We start from the raw sequence: 21,212 nt of genomic DNA, 5'->3' as shown, positions 1-21,212 counted from the left end.
CACTCCTGGAGGTATCTTGATGATCATGGCACAGTATGATCTACTCAAACTTGTAGGTTTTAACCCCGTACAGAAATTTCCTGCATACAAATTCTAAAAAATAGAAAATAAACGATGGTGAGAGCATAAAACATAAAACATATATACACAAAGATTTTCCCCTAGATCCCAAAACCAGGACTACCATATTGATTTTTCATTATATTCCTTTGAATGTTACAATACATATATATACACGTCAAAGCATCCATAAACCCCAATCCATTAACCCTGGATTAGAACATAATCGTAGTTCCCTTGACTAGATCTACAAAATACCATGGACAAAAAACCATCATGCCCAAAACCATGTGCGGAATCCATGCACAAAACCATAGGTAGGTCTGCCCACCTAATATAGGGTCAAAAAAAAATCTCAAGGCACTGCGCCCAACGCAACGTACAGGTGGAGCTACCACCCCCTCGCACGTGGGATAGTCGTGGAAAGAATATAACACACACCCAACAAAACTATGACTGTTACTGATCTGTTGATGCTTCTGCATTACTACCGCAACTATTTCAATTAATGAATTTGATCTCCCTGGATCCAGAAGTATTAGCTTCCATAAGGATACTCCCTTTGAAACTAGACTCCCTCTAAGTCTCGATCTCACTATGGGAAATCTCTTTACTCCCTCTTGGAAACTCAAATAGTCCTCCTATACTGGTAATTGGACTGCGAAGCTCTTATTGGGAATCTTCTGGCTGGAAATGCACCTGCATTTTGCAAATGGGCAGTTCAGACTGCATGTGTCACTACAACTAGTTCTGCAATTGTCTTCCAAAAACTGCCTACAAATAGATATGCAATTGTCATTTGAATGACTGGTTGCGTTTGTTGACACCACTATCCTCCGACTACTCATTATGTTGGGCTCCCGCAGCAAGGATATTGATCCACGTGAGAAATCTGTAGCAACTAGATCTAATATGATGCTCTTCCATGGATCCTGCTCGTTTGTAGCCATCTTTGCAGAAATGTCGAATTCCTCCTCTTCTCCTCTGCGCAGCTGCTAACTAGCTTTACACACTCCCTTATGGAGTGAAAAACTATGCACAAAACTATTTCTACTCTGCTAGGAAAATTTGAACTTCTTGGCTAGAAGTACCTTGAGGAAAGAATTCCCTTAGTGTGTGCTCTTATTTCCTCCTAACGCTATTTGCACTAGCAAACTACTGCAAAATTTGCGTCCCAACTAAAGATCTGCTCTGCAAGGAAAGTATTGTTGCCCCTTTTGCCTCTAGTAGGCTTTGATCTAGAAAATCTAATTTCTCTATCGACTCACTCAGAGAAATAGACTTTTCCTCAAAACTCGATCCTCTTGGCTCAAGGACTGCGCTACTTCTGGGGTTTCGAATTGTTGCCTACGCAGGAATTTGAACCTCCTTCTCATCTCCTACTCTAAGATCTCTAGCTTATGATATGTGCTCTGATACCATGTGAAAATTCGGTGATCTTGAATCCTATTGCAGCAACTAATAATGTTTCTTCTATTTGTTAAATTAATCAAACAAATTGTTTGCAGTTTCCTACGACAAATATCAAAACATATACACTGCAACCTTCGCAAATAAAAAATGCAAAAGAAATAAAAACACTAGAAGAATAGATGCACACACACAATAATACACCATTATTTTTGGACCAACGTCCCCAGAAAAACCCAACTCGGGAACACCGACGCAACAGCTGAGGGTTTTATTATTAAGCAGTAGTTTTTTTAGTACAATTCATTGGATGCCCAAACTAGCTATTCAATACAGAGAATAAGCTAGCAAAGAGGTAGTAAGAAAATATCTCACATTATCACTAGAGATCTGACACTGATCTAGGCTCTAGATGAGTTTTCCCATGCTATCTCGGCACAGTCTTGGTGTGGGCTCACACAGTGAATGCGTCACAGCTCAAGGGACTACATCACCTCCTCCTTTTGACCTTCTTCCAATTGAAAACTCGACCCTCTGGCCCTCCGGAATCACACCCCAACTTTTGGCACTAGATCTCAACTGTTCCTTATTAACATTGTGAACACCCTATGAAGCACTACGTTGTGTCTCTGGACCTCTCGATGCCTTCTCTGCCTTGCACTCATCGGTACTGGAAAAATCCCCTCCGAACTACTATCTCTACCCCTCACTGCAAGAAGATCACTTGATCTCTCTCCGACAACTCTGTGCTGCTACTCTTAAGAATTTGACCTCTAGATCTCAATATCTCGGTGTGTTCTCCAAGTGCCCATCAAGTTCCTTCTTATAATGTCTCATTGGAGCACCAATGGAAAATATTAAAACATAATCAAAGGCTAAGATTAAATTAGGATTTGATCCTCGTCTTTATCTAGAAGATTCGCACCATATTTAATTAATACCCTTTAATTAATCACATTTCCTAAGTTTAGACTTAGGAATACATTAAAAATGAATAATTATTTTAATTAAACCATCTCTAGGTGGAATTTTCCCAAATGATTTATGGGTTTTGGAGAATACATGTATTCTAGCCAGTCCACAAATTTTTGTGGCTAGAACACATTCAATGCTACAAAAATCAACAATATTAAAAAGAATCCTAGTGGTCGATAACAAAACATGTAGCTATAGACCATATCAACTAGGAGAGTCCACCTATATAAGATGAAATAAGTCAATTTTTGCTTCTATTGGAGTGACATAAAGGTAAATTGGCCTTTTATCCATAATTGAGACTCTATCATTTATTTTATGCATCTTTTGCAGAACTTCATCAATGCAAAATAATAGCTCTCTTTGAGTCTCTAAGCACTCCACCGGAGCCTATCCCAAGAGAGTTATGACATGCCAATATAGATCGATTGTTTGTATATAGTGATTTTGGTGATACTCGGTATTATCGGTTTCAAGAATCTAGCTAAGATTTTCCATCTCCACATGTTAATCCAAGATAAAACAACGACTAAAATTCACTTCCTCTTACATGTTTTAAATGATGCTATGAATTTCCACTAGGGTGGAATCATTAAATCTTTCCATGGATCATTCAGTCTCCACCTGAGCTCATGGCTATGAGGTGGGTCGACCCCTACTTGTCCCCTAAATTCTTTAGGAAACTCTTCACAACACTATATTAAGCAATAATCCATTCCAAAAAATGCATGTCCCACCTATAGGAAAAGTAAAAGACACACTAACGTAGAGCACACCAAAAAGATAAAGAGATTCCCTAAAGGAACAAGTACTGACTAAATTGAGAAATCTCATAACTTTTTCAACCCTACCAAAGAAACTAGAGATGAGTAGAACATAGAGACAAGATGAAGATCCAAATGAGACAGAAAACCCAAACAACCAAACTCACTTGGAACTTCAAGGTGAGGAAGTAGCAAGCTTGTTTACGAATTGAGGACTAGAATTCAGTGGGAGTATCAAACCAAAAACAACCAAACGTCCAAAAGCAAAGAAAGGAGGAACCTAGCCAAAGAGCCAATTCCTATAACTTGGAAGTAAAATAAACTTTCTTAAGGACCAAGACTTGGAGTTGGTGGAAAGAACCCCTTGAGTTATAAACCAGATCCCAAAAGGAAACAACCCAATGCCTAGGAACACATAGAATCCAACAAAACTCTTGCCTCAACCTAGGAACAGAGACTAAACTAAATATAAAAATAATTGCGACATAATTGGTAGAGGGAAATCAATACTATATAGCTGAATTGCAAATAAAGTCTTCTAAAATAGAGAAATAACTTAAAAATGAACAACAAAACTAGACTAGGAATACCTCAACCAGGTGCAAAATTACTAGAAAATCACCATGCAATAGACCATACCAAGGAAACCAGCCAGCAAGATCTCCATTTAAACTTGTAGTGTGAGCAAGAGTCGATATCCACCATCCTACTACATGTTAAGAACCTTCCTTCTTGGCATCTTTCACACTAACTTTGAGAATAACTAAAGAATCGAGTGAAAGATCAGGTTGTCCTATAAGGATAACATGCTTCCCAAGCCAAATCATAACACAAACAACCCACACTATGCCTTGAATGAATGCCAAATGCCATTTGTGGGAAAGGTCGTGCCCTTTCATAAACTCAATTGCCTACACCCACTGTGGGGAAGTCAAAATTATAAATTATTTATCCTATGTAAATCATGTTTTTTTTGGTTAAATGAAATTGATTAAAATAAAATATAACTCATTTATCATATATCATAAATTATGTTTTGTTTAAACAAGACCAAACAAGATGTATGATGCTTTCAAGATTGAATTTAATGAATTCTTTTAATAATAGAAAAAACTTTTTGAACCTAATACATGTTAAAAGGCAGGGTGCATTTCTGCATTGCCTGAGCATTAAGAAATACATAATTTTCCTTTTTTCCATAGATAAATTGTTTTATATGTGATTACATTATTCATTAGAACATGGGTAATACTCTTTGAATAAATTAAAGGTAAGTGACGGAATAGAGTTGGAGTTGAGGGAGCGGGATTGGGGTGGCTAACCCTAGCTTCTCTAGCCCTATTTTGTGCCTTCTTTCACATCTTTGTTGTGGCAATTTTTTCTTGTGGATGTTGTTACTGGTTCGAGGAACTATCAATGATGTGTCAAGCATTTCTATTGGTTTTTAATTCTCGTGACTTGTTATGGTGTTCATCTTCCTAGGATTCAGTCATGTTGTTTGTTTGTGGTCCTTTGTGGGAATAGTTGAGGAGGTGGAGTGTTGAGCAATTTCTCTTGTTGCTTGGACCTCCGATTTCGTACCTTTTATTTATGTTACCATGGTTTTGGTCGTCATTTTGTTGGGGCTTTTTCACAGCGAGTTTTGGTGGTTATATTAGTGGTCTTCGCATTTTCACCAACGTTGTTGTCTTCTTTGGATTAGATTTGCATCTACATTTTGGGTGTGTCACGTCCCTGCCTTTTTGCTTCGCATTTCTTTCTTTTTTCAAAGGTTGTCTCCACAATTGTTTGCATGGATGTCGTCATGGTTCTTTGTTTGGATTTGATGCCATTTTTTGCTTTTCAACAATTTTTGGGCCTCCTTTTGAAGCTTGCAGGGTGGCTTGTGCCCTGATCTTTTTTGTTTTTCTTTTGTTGGGTTTTATGCCTTGATGTTTTGCCATCTTTTGTGGCGAGGGTTTCATGCCCAGTACTTGTTTTTACATCTCTATCGTGTGGCATTAATATGCGATTTATTTCAACATGTGCTCAGACTCTTTGTAATAATTATGTAATTGCTCAAATTTGCATACACACTTGTTGTGTCTACAAAATGTAATTTTTATTTCTCTTAATAACAAATACGGTTTTTTTCTCCAAGGAAAAAGAAAATCATTAGAACATAAAATACACTACACACCTTTATACCCAAATAAATTAAAGAAAATGATTCACTAAATTAATTGAATGAACTTGAGTTAAATTGTGCTTGAACCATGTTGGCTTGGGATTTCATTTACCATCCTAGGAGGCTTGTAGTTGAAGGTTCATCCTTGATGCGTGTGGATGGTTAGATCATTAAAATTATCCTCAACCACAATTATTAGTGGAGTCAATATTTTTCGCTTAAAATGTTTATCATTTTACAATAATTAATTAATATCCAAACATTTGAATATTATCTATCAATAATTCACAAATTCAATACCTTATACACAAATATAATTTCCCTATTAATCTAAAATCATCTCTTTCTTTGACAAACTTGTACAATAATCTCATAAAATCGACATCTCTAAGTACATGTTTTAATCATACTTTAATTTGTTTCATAGTCATGTATTTCCTGAAATTTCTTAACCATTATTAAGAGTCAAATTAATTCTCTAAATTACCTCTTAAGTGAGATGCATCCATTTCCCTTTCTCCAGTATGTGATTAATCCCTTTCCATATTCATGGGGGCATTCCTGCGTTTCTAAGTGCTAATTGAATTCAACACTAAAGAGAAAAAGGACTAAAAAGGGTGACGAAGGGAAGCTTCGCTTATGAATGTGAAAGCTTAGAAAAAATCATATGTGAAAGTGTTGATCATTGACCGCTTTCCAAAAAGGTAATGTTTCATATTCTCATTTACCTTATATTTAATGTTAATGTACCATTTACCTTATATTTTTAACCATAACTAATAACTAATCAATGACTCCGTGCCAAACATGCGTTGACCATTTATTTTGAGAATTATCCCTTCTAGATGCACATCAATATAAATATAACATTGTTCAATATTTATTAACCCCAACTGTGTCTTCTCAATACACCCATGAATATGAATACTCCCAGAAGTCATTCAATTTACATTAAAGTCATGGAACATCGCCAACATCAAGGAATATTGAATCAAGGAATATATGACCTCTGCCCACATCAAGGAATTTGAATCAAAAGATTGAGTTAAAGTCTAGGGTCACCACATATCATAGGGAAAAATCAACAATTTCCATTAATACTTTTCCAGTGGTTGGGAAAATCAAACCATATGCTTTTGAGTTTGACTTTACAAAGTCAAACCTTTTAAATGAATTGTTTCTAGTTGTTTTGATTCAAATAGTACAGTAGAGATGGTTGTTTCTGGAGATATTTTTTATATAATATAAATGAGATATTGTAATATTTCTCATGTTGTATTATATAAATATTTTAATTCAATCAAATTACAAAAATAAATAATATAATTATTAATTAAAACATAAAATATTTTGTTTTTATCAAATTACAAAAAATAAAATAAAATTATTAATTATTAATAATAAAATTAATTTAGATCAAATTTATTTTCACTCAAAAGATTTAATCTTTTTTTTGGTGCTTGGTAGATTTAGAGTTAAAATGAATATAGATTGATATATAATAAAGTTTCTCAAAAATAATATTTTTAACATTGTTTCAAAGATACATACAATTTGTGGGTTATTTGTTTATTTATTTATTATTTATATTTATTTATTTACAGTAAGTGAATTATAAATTAATATATTTTAATTTAATTTAATTTTTGTTACAAAATAATATTTTTTCCCAAAAAATTAAAATTAAATAAATTTAACTTTTTAATTAAATTGATAATTTTCTACTTTTCAAGCTAGCCTCTTATGCATTAATTTAATGTAAGTATTTGAAAGCTCCACTAAAATTACGGTTGAAGATGAAAATTATTCTCTTGGAGTTACTCACATCTCTTCTCATTTCCAAAATATTTACCACACTACCAATTTTCTCTACTTGTTTAGTTAGCAAAACTATAATAATCTAGGAACACTTCTTTCCCTTCTCTTTGATCATAGAAATAAAATATTACAAAGTCTCAATTAATCTCTTACTTTATTAAGGTCTAATAGACTTCATTGGTGTGAGTAGATGTTAATCATCATCATCATTAATATTAAAGTTCAAAATTTTCAAAAGGAATAATAATTCTGCCCCAGCGCTTTCCAGATCGAGCTCGGATCCGTTGACCAGTTCGCTGATCCCCTCCCCTGCGCGCTTCCGCGGTTGATCCAGCTGAGGATTCGTCCGCTCTTCCTTTGCGGTTGTGCCTGTTGAGGATCATGGAGCCTTGATCTGCCAATCAGATCTTGGGCCCATGGAGGTGCTGGGCACCCCCCAGACCCCTTCCTCCCCTCCTCCGTCGGCAAGCTCCCCTGCTGAAGCGTTTAGTCGCCTTCTTGAAGGGTTGCCCAAGAAGAAAAATGCAGAAGCAGCGAGATTCGTCAAGAAACTTGACGATATCCCCGAGATTTCATTACCTCCGGAAACCCCGATCCAGGTTGCTCTGTCTCTGTCTGAGAGGGCCCTCATAGGTCAGTTTACTGGCTTATGGCCTTCTCCCAAGTCGACAGAGAGTTGGGTTAAAAGAAATTGGTCGCCGCTGATCAGCGAAAGTGTGACATCTTATTTCCTGGGTCGAGGATTCTTCCTCTTTGAGTTTACCTCCAAAGAAGATAAGGAGCTGATCTTTCGAAATGGCCCTTACTTTATGGGCCCCCAGGGTCTGTACCTGAACAAATGGACTCCTGACTTTGATCCAGCAGTAGATGTGCCCAAAGCTGTTCCGGTTTGGGTAAGGCTCCCCAATCTCCCGGTTCATTGTTGGAACTGGGACTCCCTGATGCATATTGGAAATGCCCTAGGGAAATTCATAGATCGCGCGAACAGCAAGGATCAATACGACTGCGCAAGGATCTGCGTAGAGGTGGATCTGGAGGAGGGGCTTCCTGAGGCCATCAAACTCAAAGTAGGGAACTGGACACATGTGCAGAAGTTAGACTATGAACAGCTGCCTTTCAAATGCCGGAAATGCCAGGTCTATGGACACTTCGCCAGAAACTGTCCAACGGCCAATGAAGCAGCTCAAGGGAAGGAGGCCGGTTGGAACCAGGTAAAACGATCCAAAACGGCACCTAAGAACCAGAAGCAGGGAGGAGTTACAGGCAAAGACCTTCCGAAGGACCCTGTCCAACAGACCCAGCAGTCCCAGCCCTCGTTCAATCTAGAGAACAGGTTCGGCCCTCTCAGCTCCCAACCAGAGGATTCTCATGAAGAAGCAGCTCAGATGCCAGAGGCCCCAGACAAAGATCCCCAACCACTCAGCGATAAGGACAAGGGAGCTGCAGAAAGCTCAAAAGGTACCCCTGAAGTAGCTGAGGAGGAGGATCAAGAATCAGAGGAGGAAGGGGAAATAGGAGTATCCCAATCCTCGGTAAGGAGATCTACAAGAGGACGTAAAACGGATCGGGAGAAAAGAGAACATGAAACGTACAAAGATAAACTCCAGGGCAGCCAACCAACATTGGAGAAGCTGCTAGCAAAAAAACCGAAGATGATAAGAAACCAGCAACAAGGCTCCAAGGGAGCCCATCCAAACAAAGGTAAATAATGAAGATCATCTCCTGGAATTGTAGGGGTATGGGCAGCAAAATAAAAGAAGAAGCGATAAGAAACTTAATAAGAATAGAGGCCCCGGACATACTCCTTCTCCAGGAGACTAAGATGGAGGAATCTGATTTTCTCCAGGTAAGTAAAAAACTATGGAAAAACAGTAATGCTTCAGCTGTCTCAGCCCGAGGAGCTTCTGGAGGGTTGGGTACTCTTTGGAATGAAAACAGATTTTCGCTGGTGGCGAAGGCATCAAACACCCACTGGGCGATGGTAAAGATGTAGCATGTTATTACAAAATAAATCCTCTGCCTTTTCAATGTTTATGTTCCGGTAAATGCTGGAGAGAAAAAGAGCTATTGGGACTCCTTAAGGCAGCAATCAGATCTGATTACCTTAGAAAATGTCATCATAGCAGGCGACCTGAACATCACTTTGCATTCTACCGAAAAGAGAGGGGGCTCCATTGTACGAGATCCGGTAAGGGAATGGGTCGAGGATCTCCTCCAAGACTGGGATCTGCTAGATATCAAGCCCGTCTCAGGTATGTACACTTGGTCCAATAAAAGAATAGGTCCAGGCCATATTGCAGCAAGGCTGGACAGATTCTTGGTGCATAGCTCTTATCTTATGCTTGGACTAGATGCCAGTATGCATATTCTTCCTTGTAGCATCTCAGATCACAAGCCAATCAAGCTCACCCTTCGAGCCCACGCGGATCTAGGTCCCATTCCCTTCAAGTTTAGCCCACTATGGATCAAGGAACCAAACTTCTTGCAGATTGTGAAAGAAAGCTGGTCTCAACCAGTCACTGGATCCCCATTTTATATCTGGGAAGAAAAACTCAGGAGACTGAAAACAACCCTGAAGAGCTGGGCCAAAACTATTGCAAACCCAGCATCTGATAGGAAAAATATCCAAAGCCAGCTCGAAGCATTTCAGCTGAACGCAGAAGAGGAGAATATAACCAGAGAGACTTTAGATAAGGAGGCTCATCTTCAGCAATGCTACCATCAAGCTTGCCTGACTGAAGAAGAAACGTGGAGGATTAAATCACGATGCCTCTGGTTAAAGGCAGGAGACAGAAATACATCATTCTTTCATAAGTATGCGGAAGCCAGAAAAGGTTTCAACTCCATCAGAGAAATTAAGGAAGCGGATATCACTCATAAGGACTTTGCAAGTATCAAACAGGCAGCTCATCTCCATTTCAAAGGGTTGTATAGTAAAGACAACAATTCGAACCAGAACTTTAGTTTGTTGGACGGTATCCCCTCCTCAATATCTGTTGATATGAACCATCACTTAGAAAGTAAAGTCACTATGGATGAAGTCAAAAGAGCCCTCTATGCCATGAATCCTGACAAATCCCCTGGCCCTGATGGCTTTTCCGCCTCTTTCCTCCAAACCTGCTGGCACATAGTGGGGAAAGACTTATATAAAATGGTCCTAAAATCGCAGGCTTGCCAGAAACTAGGAGGAAGCACCAATTCTTCCTTCCTAGCTCTCATCCCCAAGGAAAAGGGAGCCAACTCCTTCAACAGGTTTCGGCCCATATCGCTGTGCAACACTGGCTACAAACTGATCACAAAAGTCATTGCTAATAGGTTGAGGTATATTCTTCCTAAAATCATCCCGGAGAACCAAGGAGGCTTCATCCACGGAAGGCACTTAGTAGACAATTTCACTCTTGTCCAAGAGGCAATTCTTTCAAGTCAGCAACGCAAGGAACAAGGTATGGCAATCAAACTAGACCTTGCAAATGCCTTTGATCGAGTTAACCATAGTTTTCTGTTGAATGTGTTGAAAAAATTTGGATTTGGGGAGAGATTCATCAATTGGATCCGAGCCTGCATCTCGGAACCATGGATCGCCCCATTAATCAATGGTAGATCTGCAGGTTTCTTCAAAGCTACAAGAGGGTTAAGACAGGGTTGCCCCATGTCTCCCCTGCTGTTTGTAATCCAAGCTTCAGTGCTCAGCTTTCACCTAAACAATCAAATGCAAGAGCAGGAGATAACAGGGATATCTATAGCAAGGGGGGTCCAAAACATAAATCATGCATTATTTGCAGATGATACCCTGCTGCTTGGGACAGCCTCGATCCACTCGGCCAGAAAATTTAAAGAGGTGCTCGATGAGTACTGCACGGAGTCTGGTAGCAGCCTCAACAAGGGTAAGTGCCACACTTACTGCTGGAACACTTCGCCCTCTTTGATCAGCTCTATCTCCAGATGCCTAGGATTTGCAGCTTCCTCACAATGGACATCGTTTAAGTATCTGGGGCTGCCCGTCTTCCTCAAACGAGCCTACAGTAGGGACTGGATGCCTCAGGTAGAAAAGTTTAAATGTAAACTCCAGGCATGGGGAGTTAATTGGTTAAATATGGCAGGTAAGACAGTCCTCATCAAGGCTGTCCTTAGCAGTCTTCCGTTATTCCAGTTTGTTGTGCTTCTGGCGCCTAAGGGTATACTCCAGAAAATGGAACAATATATCCAAAATTTCTTTTGGAAAGGGGGTAAACACAATGAGAGAAGATTCCAGCTTGTCAATTGGGAGACTGTCCTCAAGCCTAAGATGGAGGGAGGGCTCAACTTCAAAAAGCTCCTTTACCAGAACATAGCAATGGGAGCTAAACTTCTATGGAGAATAATTGCGCCTAAGCCAGGCTGGGCACAGACAGCTCTCTGGCGAAAATATCTCAAAGGAGCAAGGCTGAGATGCTTAGACGGTCCCCTGCCTCAAGGAAATACGCCCTTCGTCAATCTTTGCTCCAAAGCGGCCCCCTTGATCCAATCAAAAGCCTATTGGATTCCCGGAAACGGCAAAAAAATTAATCTATGGAGGGACCGGATCATGGACCGAGATCCTATCGGAGATAGTCCAAATCTGAAATCGCTGAAGGATCGTTTGGTGGCTGCAGGGAAGAATAAACTGTGGGACATCTCCACTTGGAATGGTGCGCAGTGGGCGGGCTGGAGCCTGCCGGATCTGCCCTCAGACCTGCACCAAGAACTCGCACACTTCCGCGATCTTCTGAATGGCATTGCTCCTGTGCGCATTAACAAGAAGGACAGGCGAGGATGGGGCGTTCACTCTTCGGGTTACACAGTCGCCCAAGGATATGCGTGTCTAGACGCAATCCCAAACGCGCCCATCGACCCGGCCCCGTGGAAAGCAGTATGGGGCAACCCCACGCTGCCAAAAATCGATATCTTTTGCTGGTTACTGTGCCACAGGAAAATTTTAACAGAAGACAAGCTCCAGAGGCGTGGTTTCTATGGACCGTCCAGGTGCTCGCTGTGCTATGACTCTGAGGAAAGCGCCACTCACCTGATTCTAAATTGTAAATTCTCAATTCAGGTCTGGAGAGATCTGATGGAGCATTGGAATCCCAAATTCGAGCTTCCAGCGACCATATCAGATCTGTTTGCCACCTGGAAAACTTGCTTTCCCGGACCCCCTCCCAAAAACAAAGGGATCAAAGCGGCCTGGGCATCACTGCTAAAAATTTGCTGCTGGCAGCTATGGCTTGAGCGCAACAGCAGAATCTTCAGGAGTCTCCATCACAACGCCAAGATAGTGGCGATCAAGGTAAAGTCCCAAATAAAAGAATGTCTGGGAGGTCACATAGACGACTCCAACCTCACCCAGTTAGACAAAGATTGGGGGTCCTCCTTGAACCTGAATTTTCAGCAAAATATCAGAAGCTTGGCTCCACCAGAGGAATGGCAAATAAGGGGAAAAGGCAGAGAGGACTTTCAAGACTGGATTCTCAACCAGAGGATGCACTCCCTCTTCTTCGATGGTGCAGCAAAAGGTAATCCGGGCAGCGCTGGAGCAGGGGGAGTAATTAAAAACATAGATGGTGCAGAGATCCTCCATTTTGCCTGGGGATTGGGAATCAACTCCAGCATCCAAGCTGAAGCATTTGCCCTCTTCCAAGGACTCAAATATCTTCAGAATCTGGAAATTAAAGAGGCCAATATCCTGGGGGACTCTGAAGTGATCATCAAACTGATGGTGACTGGCTCCATTCCACGGGATTTAAGACTAGCAAGACTGATCCATAGAATCAGAGGAATGGCAAAGACGTTTCAAAAACTGAAATTCTTTCACGTGCTGAGAGACAACAACAAGGAGGCAGATCTTGAAGCCAATAAAGCTGCTCTGCTTTCGGCCGGAATTTTGAAAAGAGGTGGAGAAGAAGCCTGGGTTCCAATTCCCTAAAGCATTTCAGAAGATGTTTTTTTGCTTAATTTTAAAGTTGTTTGTATGTATATTTAAATTGGGGCAAATAGGAAATAAAAGCGCAATTGCTGAATCCAAATGGAAGTGGACAGCAAGACTAAAAGATTCTCAGAAGGAAGAACCCAACTGGATAGTGCCCATATCTATTGTATTCAGAAGACTGGTATTTAGACCAACCCATTAATACAACTCATAACCGTTCCTGTTAAAAAAAAAAAAGTTCAAAATTTTCAAAATAAAATTTTATGTGAATATTAAATTTTTTTATAAAAGAGAATAAAAATTTTATGTGGATATTATAAAATAAATTAAAAATTTTCATTTTTTATTTATTCCATTTTTTATATATTAATTTAATATAAATATAAATGATCCAAATTTCATTAAATTATATTTGATCAATTGTATTAATATTAAAGTTTTATATTATATGCTTTAGTTTCATTTGTATATTAGTATATCCATAATTACACTAGTTAAGAAATTTTATCAATATGAAATTTTATATTATATACTTTAGTTTAATTTGTATATTAGTATATCCATAATTACATTAGTTAAGAAAATTTATTAATATTCATCTCAATCTGAATCCATGTTAATTAGACAAAATGCATTAATTTTTTTTCCAAGAAAATATTCAGGCAAATCAACCCAAAGGGATTATATGTTGTCGACTTATTAGCAAAGCCTAACCCCGAGGGTGTTGAGGAGAATTGACCCCGTGACCTCCCAATAACGAGGTGCTTTAGTGATGGAAGCTCGACCAACTAAGCTAATCCTTGGGGCTTAGACACAATACATTGATCTCTCTCTCTCTCTCTCTCTCTCTCTCTCTCTCTCTATATATATATATATATATATATTATATATATATATATATATATATATATTATTTTAAAAACCAAGCATCAATGTGTTTGTACATAATGCATTACTTTGTATCTCTATTGATCACACTACGCTAGGGTAAATAATATTTCCTCCCGACCTTCCTCACATTAAGTGCTCTTGACCCTCCTCATACAAGAACTAATGTTGACGGAAGCTCGACCAACTAAGCTAATCCTTGGGGCTTAGACACAATACATTGATAATTCTCTCTCTCTCTCTCTCTCTCTCCCTCTCTCTCTCTCTCTCTCTCTCTCACACACACACACACACACATATCCTCTTTAAATAATGCACTAGTGCTATTATTCGACGCACAAATAACCCTCTCTCTCTCTCAGGAAAATCAACCTAAGGGATCATATCTTGTCGACTTACTAGCAAAGCATAACCCTGAGGGTGTTGAGGAGAATTGACCCTGTGACCTCCCAATAACGAGGTGATTTAGCAACGGAAGCTCGACCAACTAAACTAATCCTTGGGGCTTAGACACAATACATTGATAACTCTCTCTCTCTCTCTCTCATACACACACACAGACACACATATCCTCTTTAAAATAATGCACTAGTGATATTATTCGACGCACAAATAACCAAGATGCATAAAAGTAAAATAAAATGAAAACTAAGTTATTTGAGGCTCCATGATAATATAAATGCACTAGTAAACAACATATTTTAACACACATAAATAATTCCTATATTATTGTAAAAACCAAGCATCAATGTGTTTGTATATAACACACAAATAACTCTCTCTCTCTCTCTCTCTCTCTCTCTCTCTCTCTCTCTCTCATATCCTCTTTAAAATAATGCACTAGTGTTATTATTCGACGCACAAATAACCAAGATTCATAAAAATAAAAAATAAAAATAAAAAGTTATTTGAGGCTCTCTCTCTCTCTCTCTCTCTCTCTCTCTCTCTCTCACACACACACACACATATCCTCTTTAAAATAGTGCACTAGTGCTATTATTCGACACACAAATAACCCTCTCTCTCTCTCTCTCTTCTCTCTCTCTCTCTCTTATTCGATGCACAAATAACCCTCTCTCTCTCTCTCTCTATTATTCGATGCAAAATTAACCCCCCCCCCCCCCCCCCCCCCGCCCCCACTCTCTCTCTCTCTCTCTCTCTATTATTCGATGCAAAATTAACCCCCCCCCCCCCCCCCCCGCCCCACTCTCTCTCTCTCTCTCTCTATTATTCGATGCAAAATTAACCCCCCCCCACTCTCTTGTAGAAATTTTGAATAATTTAACACATATTCAACAGAGATTATCCTGATCATACAATTTAAGCGGAACATGTATAATACATAATCTCCTCTACGTTGATCAAGAATATAGCAGCATCAATAACAATAAAACATCAAGAGCATTCACACATTAACACAGTATGTATCACGGGGAAAGCATCTCGCTAAAAACCCCACACTGTCTGTATATTAATGATTGAGTCATGTAACATTACACAGCATAATACTTCTCACAAGTATCTCCACCTCTGTTACACACAATACAGCTCAGATCTGATCTCCAAATCTCTTCCACTGCTTGCCTGCCTCCACTGCTCAATACCTGCTCAAGAACTGATGAGAATAGCTTCCCAAACTCGTTTTTCACCTGCAAAATAGTCACTCACTCTTTGTGGACGTGAGCAAAGGCTAAAATGTGGGCCAAATACGTGAGCAAACTCATTGGCATACTCAATCCCTTGATTGTGCAAGATCTGATGCACAACTATAGTCACAACTGATAGCAATCTGATTCTCTACCACTTGTCCCTGTTGAACTGAACATGCACTGACATGCAACTGAGTTAACTGATGTATTCTTTAGTTGTATTATGAGTTAATAATTAGTTTAACAACTCATCATTAGTCTATCTGCAGTTAGACTAACTACAACCAGTTTAACTAAGTTAAACTGAACACAACTCCATCAACTGTACCTCCAGTCCACTAAACTCAACTCACTTGAGTTCTAACTGAAGTCATGCATGCAACAAATCAACTGACTCATAAGAAAAACGAATTTCCTTCTGACAGCTGCATGTGCCACTTCCGTAGCTCAAACTGAAGTGCTCCAAGAGAATAAGATTAAGTTTATAGTCCAAATATTATTGTGAGATAATAATATTTGACTTTTCTATTTTTGACAGCCAGTCTAAAAATAGACTTGATCACTCACACTGTGATCACTCACACTTTCATCAAAAATAGAAGTCCATCTATTTTTCCCAACTTGATCAATCATCCATAAACATAGACATGATCCATATGTCTAAAAATAGACATAGTCTAAAAATAGACTTGCGCCAAAAATAGCCTGCGGGCCCACTTAGTGAAGGCGACTCTTTTCACTAAGCTCCATCATCTTGTTGCAATCTCAACATCTCTCTCTCTCTCTCTCTCTCTCTCTCTCTCTCTCTCTCTCTCTCTCTCGCTCGCTCTCTCTTATTCGATGCACAAATAACCCTCTCTCTCTCTCTCTATTATTCGATGCAAAATTAACCCCCCCCCCCCCCCGCCCCCACTCTCTCTCTCTCTCTCTATTATTCGATGCAAAATTAACCCCCCCCCCCCCCCCTCTCTCTCTCTCTCTCATATCCTCTTTAAAATAATGCACTAGTGCTATTATTCGATGCACAAATGACCAAGATTCATAAAAATAAAATAAAATAAAAAATAAGTTATTTGATGCTCTCTCTCACACACACACACACACATTATCCTCTTTAAAATAATGCTCTCTCTCTCTCACACACGCATATCATCTTTAAAATAATTCTCTCTCTCTCTCTCTCTCTCTCCCCCTCTCTCTCTCATATCCTCTTTAAAATAATGCACTAGCGCTATTATTCGACGCACAAATAACCAAGATTCATAAAAATAAAACAAAATAAAAATAAGTTATTGGAGGCTCTCTCTCTCTGTCTCTCTCACACACACATATCCTCTTTAAAATAATGCACTAGTGCTATTATTCGACGCACAAATAACCCTCTCTCTCTCTGACCCTCCTCATACAAGAACTAATGTTGATAGAAGCTCAACCATCTAAACTAATCCTTGGGGCTTAGACACAATACATTGATAATTCTCTCTCTCTCTCTCTCTCTCTCTCTCTCTCACACACACACACACACACACATATCCTCTTTAAAATAATGCACTAGTGCTATTATTCGACGCATTAATGTTGACGGAAGCTCAACCAACTAAGCTAATCCTTGGGGCTTAGACACAATACATTGATAATTCTCTCTCTCTCTCTCTCTCTCTCTCCCTCTCTCTCTCATATCCTCTTTAAAATAATGCACTAGTGCTATTATTCGACGCACAAATAACTCTCTCTCTCTCTCTCTCTCTCTCTCTCTCTCTCTCTCTCTCTCTCTCTCTCTCTCATATCCTCTTTAAAATAATGCACTAGTGCTATTATTCGACGCACAAATAACCAAGATTCATAAAAAAAGAAAAAGGTTATTTGAGGCTCTCCCTCTCTCTCTCTCTCACACACACACACACACACACACACACATCCTCTTTAAAAATAGTGCACTAGTGCTATTGTTCGATGCACAAATAACCAATATTCATAAAAATAAATAAATAAATAAGTTATTTGAGGTTCTCTCTCTCTCTCATCCTCTTTAAAATAATGCACTACTACTATTATTCGACGCACAAATAACCAACATTCATAAAAACAAAATAAAAATAAAAATAAAGGTTATTTGAGGCTCTCTCTCTCTCTTTGTCCCTCCCTCTCCCTCTTGCTCTCTCTCTCTCCCTCTCTCTCTAAAATAATGCACTATTGCTATTATTCGACGCACAAATAACCAAGATTCATAAAAATGAAATAAAATAAAAACTCTCTCTCTCTCTCTCTCTCTCTCTCTCTCTCAAATAATGCACTAGTGTATTATTTGACACACAAATAACCAAGATTCATTAAAAATAAAATAAAATCTCTCTCTCTCTCTCTCTCTCTCTCTCTCTCTCTCTCTCTCTCTCTTAAATAATGCACTAGTGTATTATTCGACGCACAAATAACCAAGATTCATTAAAAATAAAATAAAATCTCTTTCTCTCTCTCTCTCTCTCAAATAATGACCTAGTGTATTATTCGATGCACAAATAACCAAGATTCATTAAAAATAAAATAAAATAAATCTCTCTCTCTCTCTCTCTCTCTCTCTCTCTCTCTCTCAAATAATGACCTAGTGTATTATTCGATGCACAAATAACTAAAATAAAATCAATCTCTCTCTCTCTCTCTCTCTCTCTCTCTCTCTCTCTCTCTCTCTCCCTCTCTCTCCTCTCTCTCTCCCTCTCCCTCTCTCCTCTCTCCCTCTCCCTCTCCCTCTCCCTCTGCCTCTCTCCCTCTCCCTCTCCTCTCCCTCTCTCCCTCTCTCTCTCTCTCTCTCTAAAATAATGCACTAGTGCTATTATTCGACGCACAAATAACCAAGACTCATAAAAATAAAATAAAATAAAAACTCTCTGTCTCTCTCTCTCTCTCTCAAATAATGCACTAGTGTATTATTCAACGCACAAATAACCAAGATTCATTAAAAATAAAATAAAATAAAATATCTCTCTCTCTCTCTCTCTCTCTAAAATAATGCACTAGTGCTATTATTCGACGCACAAATAACCAAGATCCACAAAAATAAAATAAAATAAAAACTCTCTCTCTCTCTCTCTCTCTCTCTCTCTCTCTCTCTCTCTCTCTCAAATAATGCACTAGTGTATTATTCGATGCACAAATAACCAAGATTCATTAAAAATAAAATAATATCTCTCTCTCTCTCTCTCTCTCTCTCTCTCTCTCTCTCTCTCTCTCTCTCAAATAATGCACTAGTGTATTATTCGACGCACAAATAACCAAGATCCATTAAAAATAAAATAAAATCTCTCTCTCTCTCTCTCTCTCTCTCTCTCTCCCAACCCCCCTCTCTCTCTCCCTCTCCTCTCCCTCTCTCTCCCTCTCTCCTCTCTCTCTCCTCTCTCTCTCCCTCTATCTCCCTCTCTCTCCCTCTCTCTCTTCCTCTCTCTCTCTCCAAGATTCATAAAAATAAAATAAAATAAAAACTATCTCTCTCTCTCTCTCTCTCTCTCTCTCTCCAAAATAAAGCACTAGTGCTATTATTCGACGCACAAATAACCAAGATTCATAAAAATAAAATAAAATAAAAATTCTCTATCTCTCTCTTAAAGAATGCACTAGTGTATTATTTGACACACAAATAACCAAGATTCATTAAAAATAAAATAAAATCTCTCTCTCTCTCTCTCTCTCTAAAAGAATGCACTAGTGATATTATTCGACGCACAAATAACCAAGATTCATAAAAATAAAATAAAATAAAAACTCTCTATCTCTCTCTCTCTCTCTCAAATAATGCACTAGTGTATTATTCGACACACAAATAACCAAGATTCATTAAAAATAAAATAAAATCTCTCTCTCTCTCTAAAATAATGCACTAGTGCTATTATTCGACGCACAAATAACCAAGATTCATAAAATTAAAATAAAATAAAAACTCTCTATCTCTCTCTCTCTCTCTCTCTCAAATAATGCACTAGTGTATTATTCGATGCACAAATAACCAAGATTCATTAAAAATAAAATAAATCTCTCTCTCTCTCTCTCTCTCTCAAGTTATTTGAGGATCCATGATAATATAAATGCACTAGTAAACTACTCTCTCTCTCTCATAAGTTATTTGAGGCTCCATGATAATATAACTCTCTCTCTCTCTCTCTCTCTATCTGAGGCTCCATGATAATATAAATGCACTAGTAAACAACATATGTTAACACACATAAATAATTCCTATATTATTTTAAAAACCAAGCATCAATGTGTATCTCTATTGATCACACTATGCTAGGGTAAACAATATTTCCTCCCGACCTTCCTCACATTAAGTGCTCCTGACCCTCCTCATACAAGAACTAATGTTGACCCTCCTCATACAAGAACCAATGCTCACCCTTCCTATGTGGCCATCACAATGTCAACGTTGCACATTAATTGTTAGCTTTGAGTACTTGACTGGACTCATTTTCGAATTTTAGAAAATGTTCCAAATTTTCTAATTTTATCTATAGAGAAATTGTGCGTCCTTAGATAATAAGAGACCAAGTAAATCTTTTATTATTTCATCATTTTAATTTTGCTCACCAAATTAAATTTTCATTTTAGCTCAGTTTGGATTAGATTCTCAATTTTTTATAAACAATTTGCTTAGTGTGCTTAAGTTGCTTGGCGCTGCTTGAACCAATCCTTTATAGATATGGAGCACCAGGATTGGTGTGCTTAAACCATTTGGATCACCTAGACCCAGTGCATTGTTATTCTTACCCTAGGAATGTGCTTAATAGACATGGTGCACTAGTAGTTGTGACCCTTAGAAAATAAAATAACATATCTAGTGCTCCTAACCAAACCTAGCACACTAGCACATGACTATTTAATGCATTATTAACTAGAGATTCATAAAAATTAAAATAAGCTATTTGGGGATCCTTATAATATAACTGCACCGAGGGTGCTTATGGAGGAAACATCGATAAATAAAAATTCACAAATTCCATTTTTCAAAATATAAAACAACTTATCTAGTGCATTTAAACCATTCTATGTGTAACATACCCACAACTATTTGTACTTTGTCGAGGGTATTGGTTATCAAATTTTAAATTTTCTTATTCAACTCAACATTGTTTCATAAGATCATGATCACCCTCTACTCATCAAGAAATTTCTAGTGATATAAAATTTATTAAAATCCAAGTCTGAATCGTGGAGATATGATCATTTGAATATTTTCATTCTTGGCACCATTTTAGTGCTACTAAGCAACTACAATGTGGTACATGACATAGCACCTCAGTCCACGTGTCATCATGGCATGACACCATTACAACACCAAGACCACCTAGCCTACCATGTCATCCATTGGCCCAATTAATTTGCATTATGTGTATTTGCATGAGCGGCATAAATTTGTAATTTATAAATCCGCGTAAATATTTATATTCCACCATTATTAAATAATAAATAATTCCACATGCAAATAAAGTTCACATGTGGGCATAATCCACATCTTAAATTTCTAAGTGTTGAAGGCTTCATAGGGTGTTAGAGAA

General features: G+C 38.3%; 1 protein-coding gene across 1 annotated transcript; it reads left to right on the top strand.

Annotated features, from left to right (window-relative positions):
- Positions 1 to 7,610: 7,610 nt before the first annotated feature.
- LOC149172590 (uncharacterized) lies at positions 7,611 to 13,132 on the top strand. The gene is made up of 3 exons (XM_089426382.1): positions 7,611 to 8,016; positions 8,158 to 8,726; positions 9,281 to 13,132. Exons 1-3 carry the CDS (start codon positions 7,611 to 7,613, stop codon positions 13,130 to 13,132), a joined length of 4,827 nt encoding a protein of 1,608 aa, XP_089282508.1.
- Positions 13,133 to 21,212: the final 8,080 nt, after the last annotated feature.

Source organism: Pinus tabuliformis, chromosome 4_2 (genome assembly GCF_031772625.1).
Source record: "Pinus tabuliformis cultivar Carrire ecotype Pingquan chromosome 4_2, CPIR1, whole genome shotgun sequence".
In the NCBI taxonomy this organism is placed as follows: Eukaryota; Viridiplantae; Streptophyta; class Pinopsida; order Pinales; family Pinaceae; genus Pinus; species Pinus tabuliformis.
Note: the sequence above shows the minus strand (reverse complement) of the source record. Positions and strands in the feature narration are given on the sequence as shown.

Coding starts and splice junctions, on each gene's coding strand:
- LOC149172590 (XM_089426382.1), top strand. CDS start 7,611: ATGGAGGTGCTGGGCACCCCCCAGACCCCTTCCTCCCCTCCTCCGTCG. Junction 8,017..8,157: donor TTACTTTATGGGCCCCCAGG/GTCTGTACCTGA, acceptor GAAATGCCCTAG/GGAAATTCATAGATCGCGCG. Junction 8,727..9,280: donor TAGGAGTATCCCAATCCTCG/GTAAGGAGATCT, acceptor TCCTTAAGGCAG/CAATCAGATCTGATTACCTT.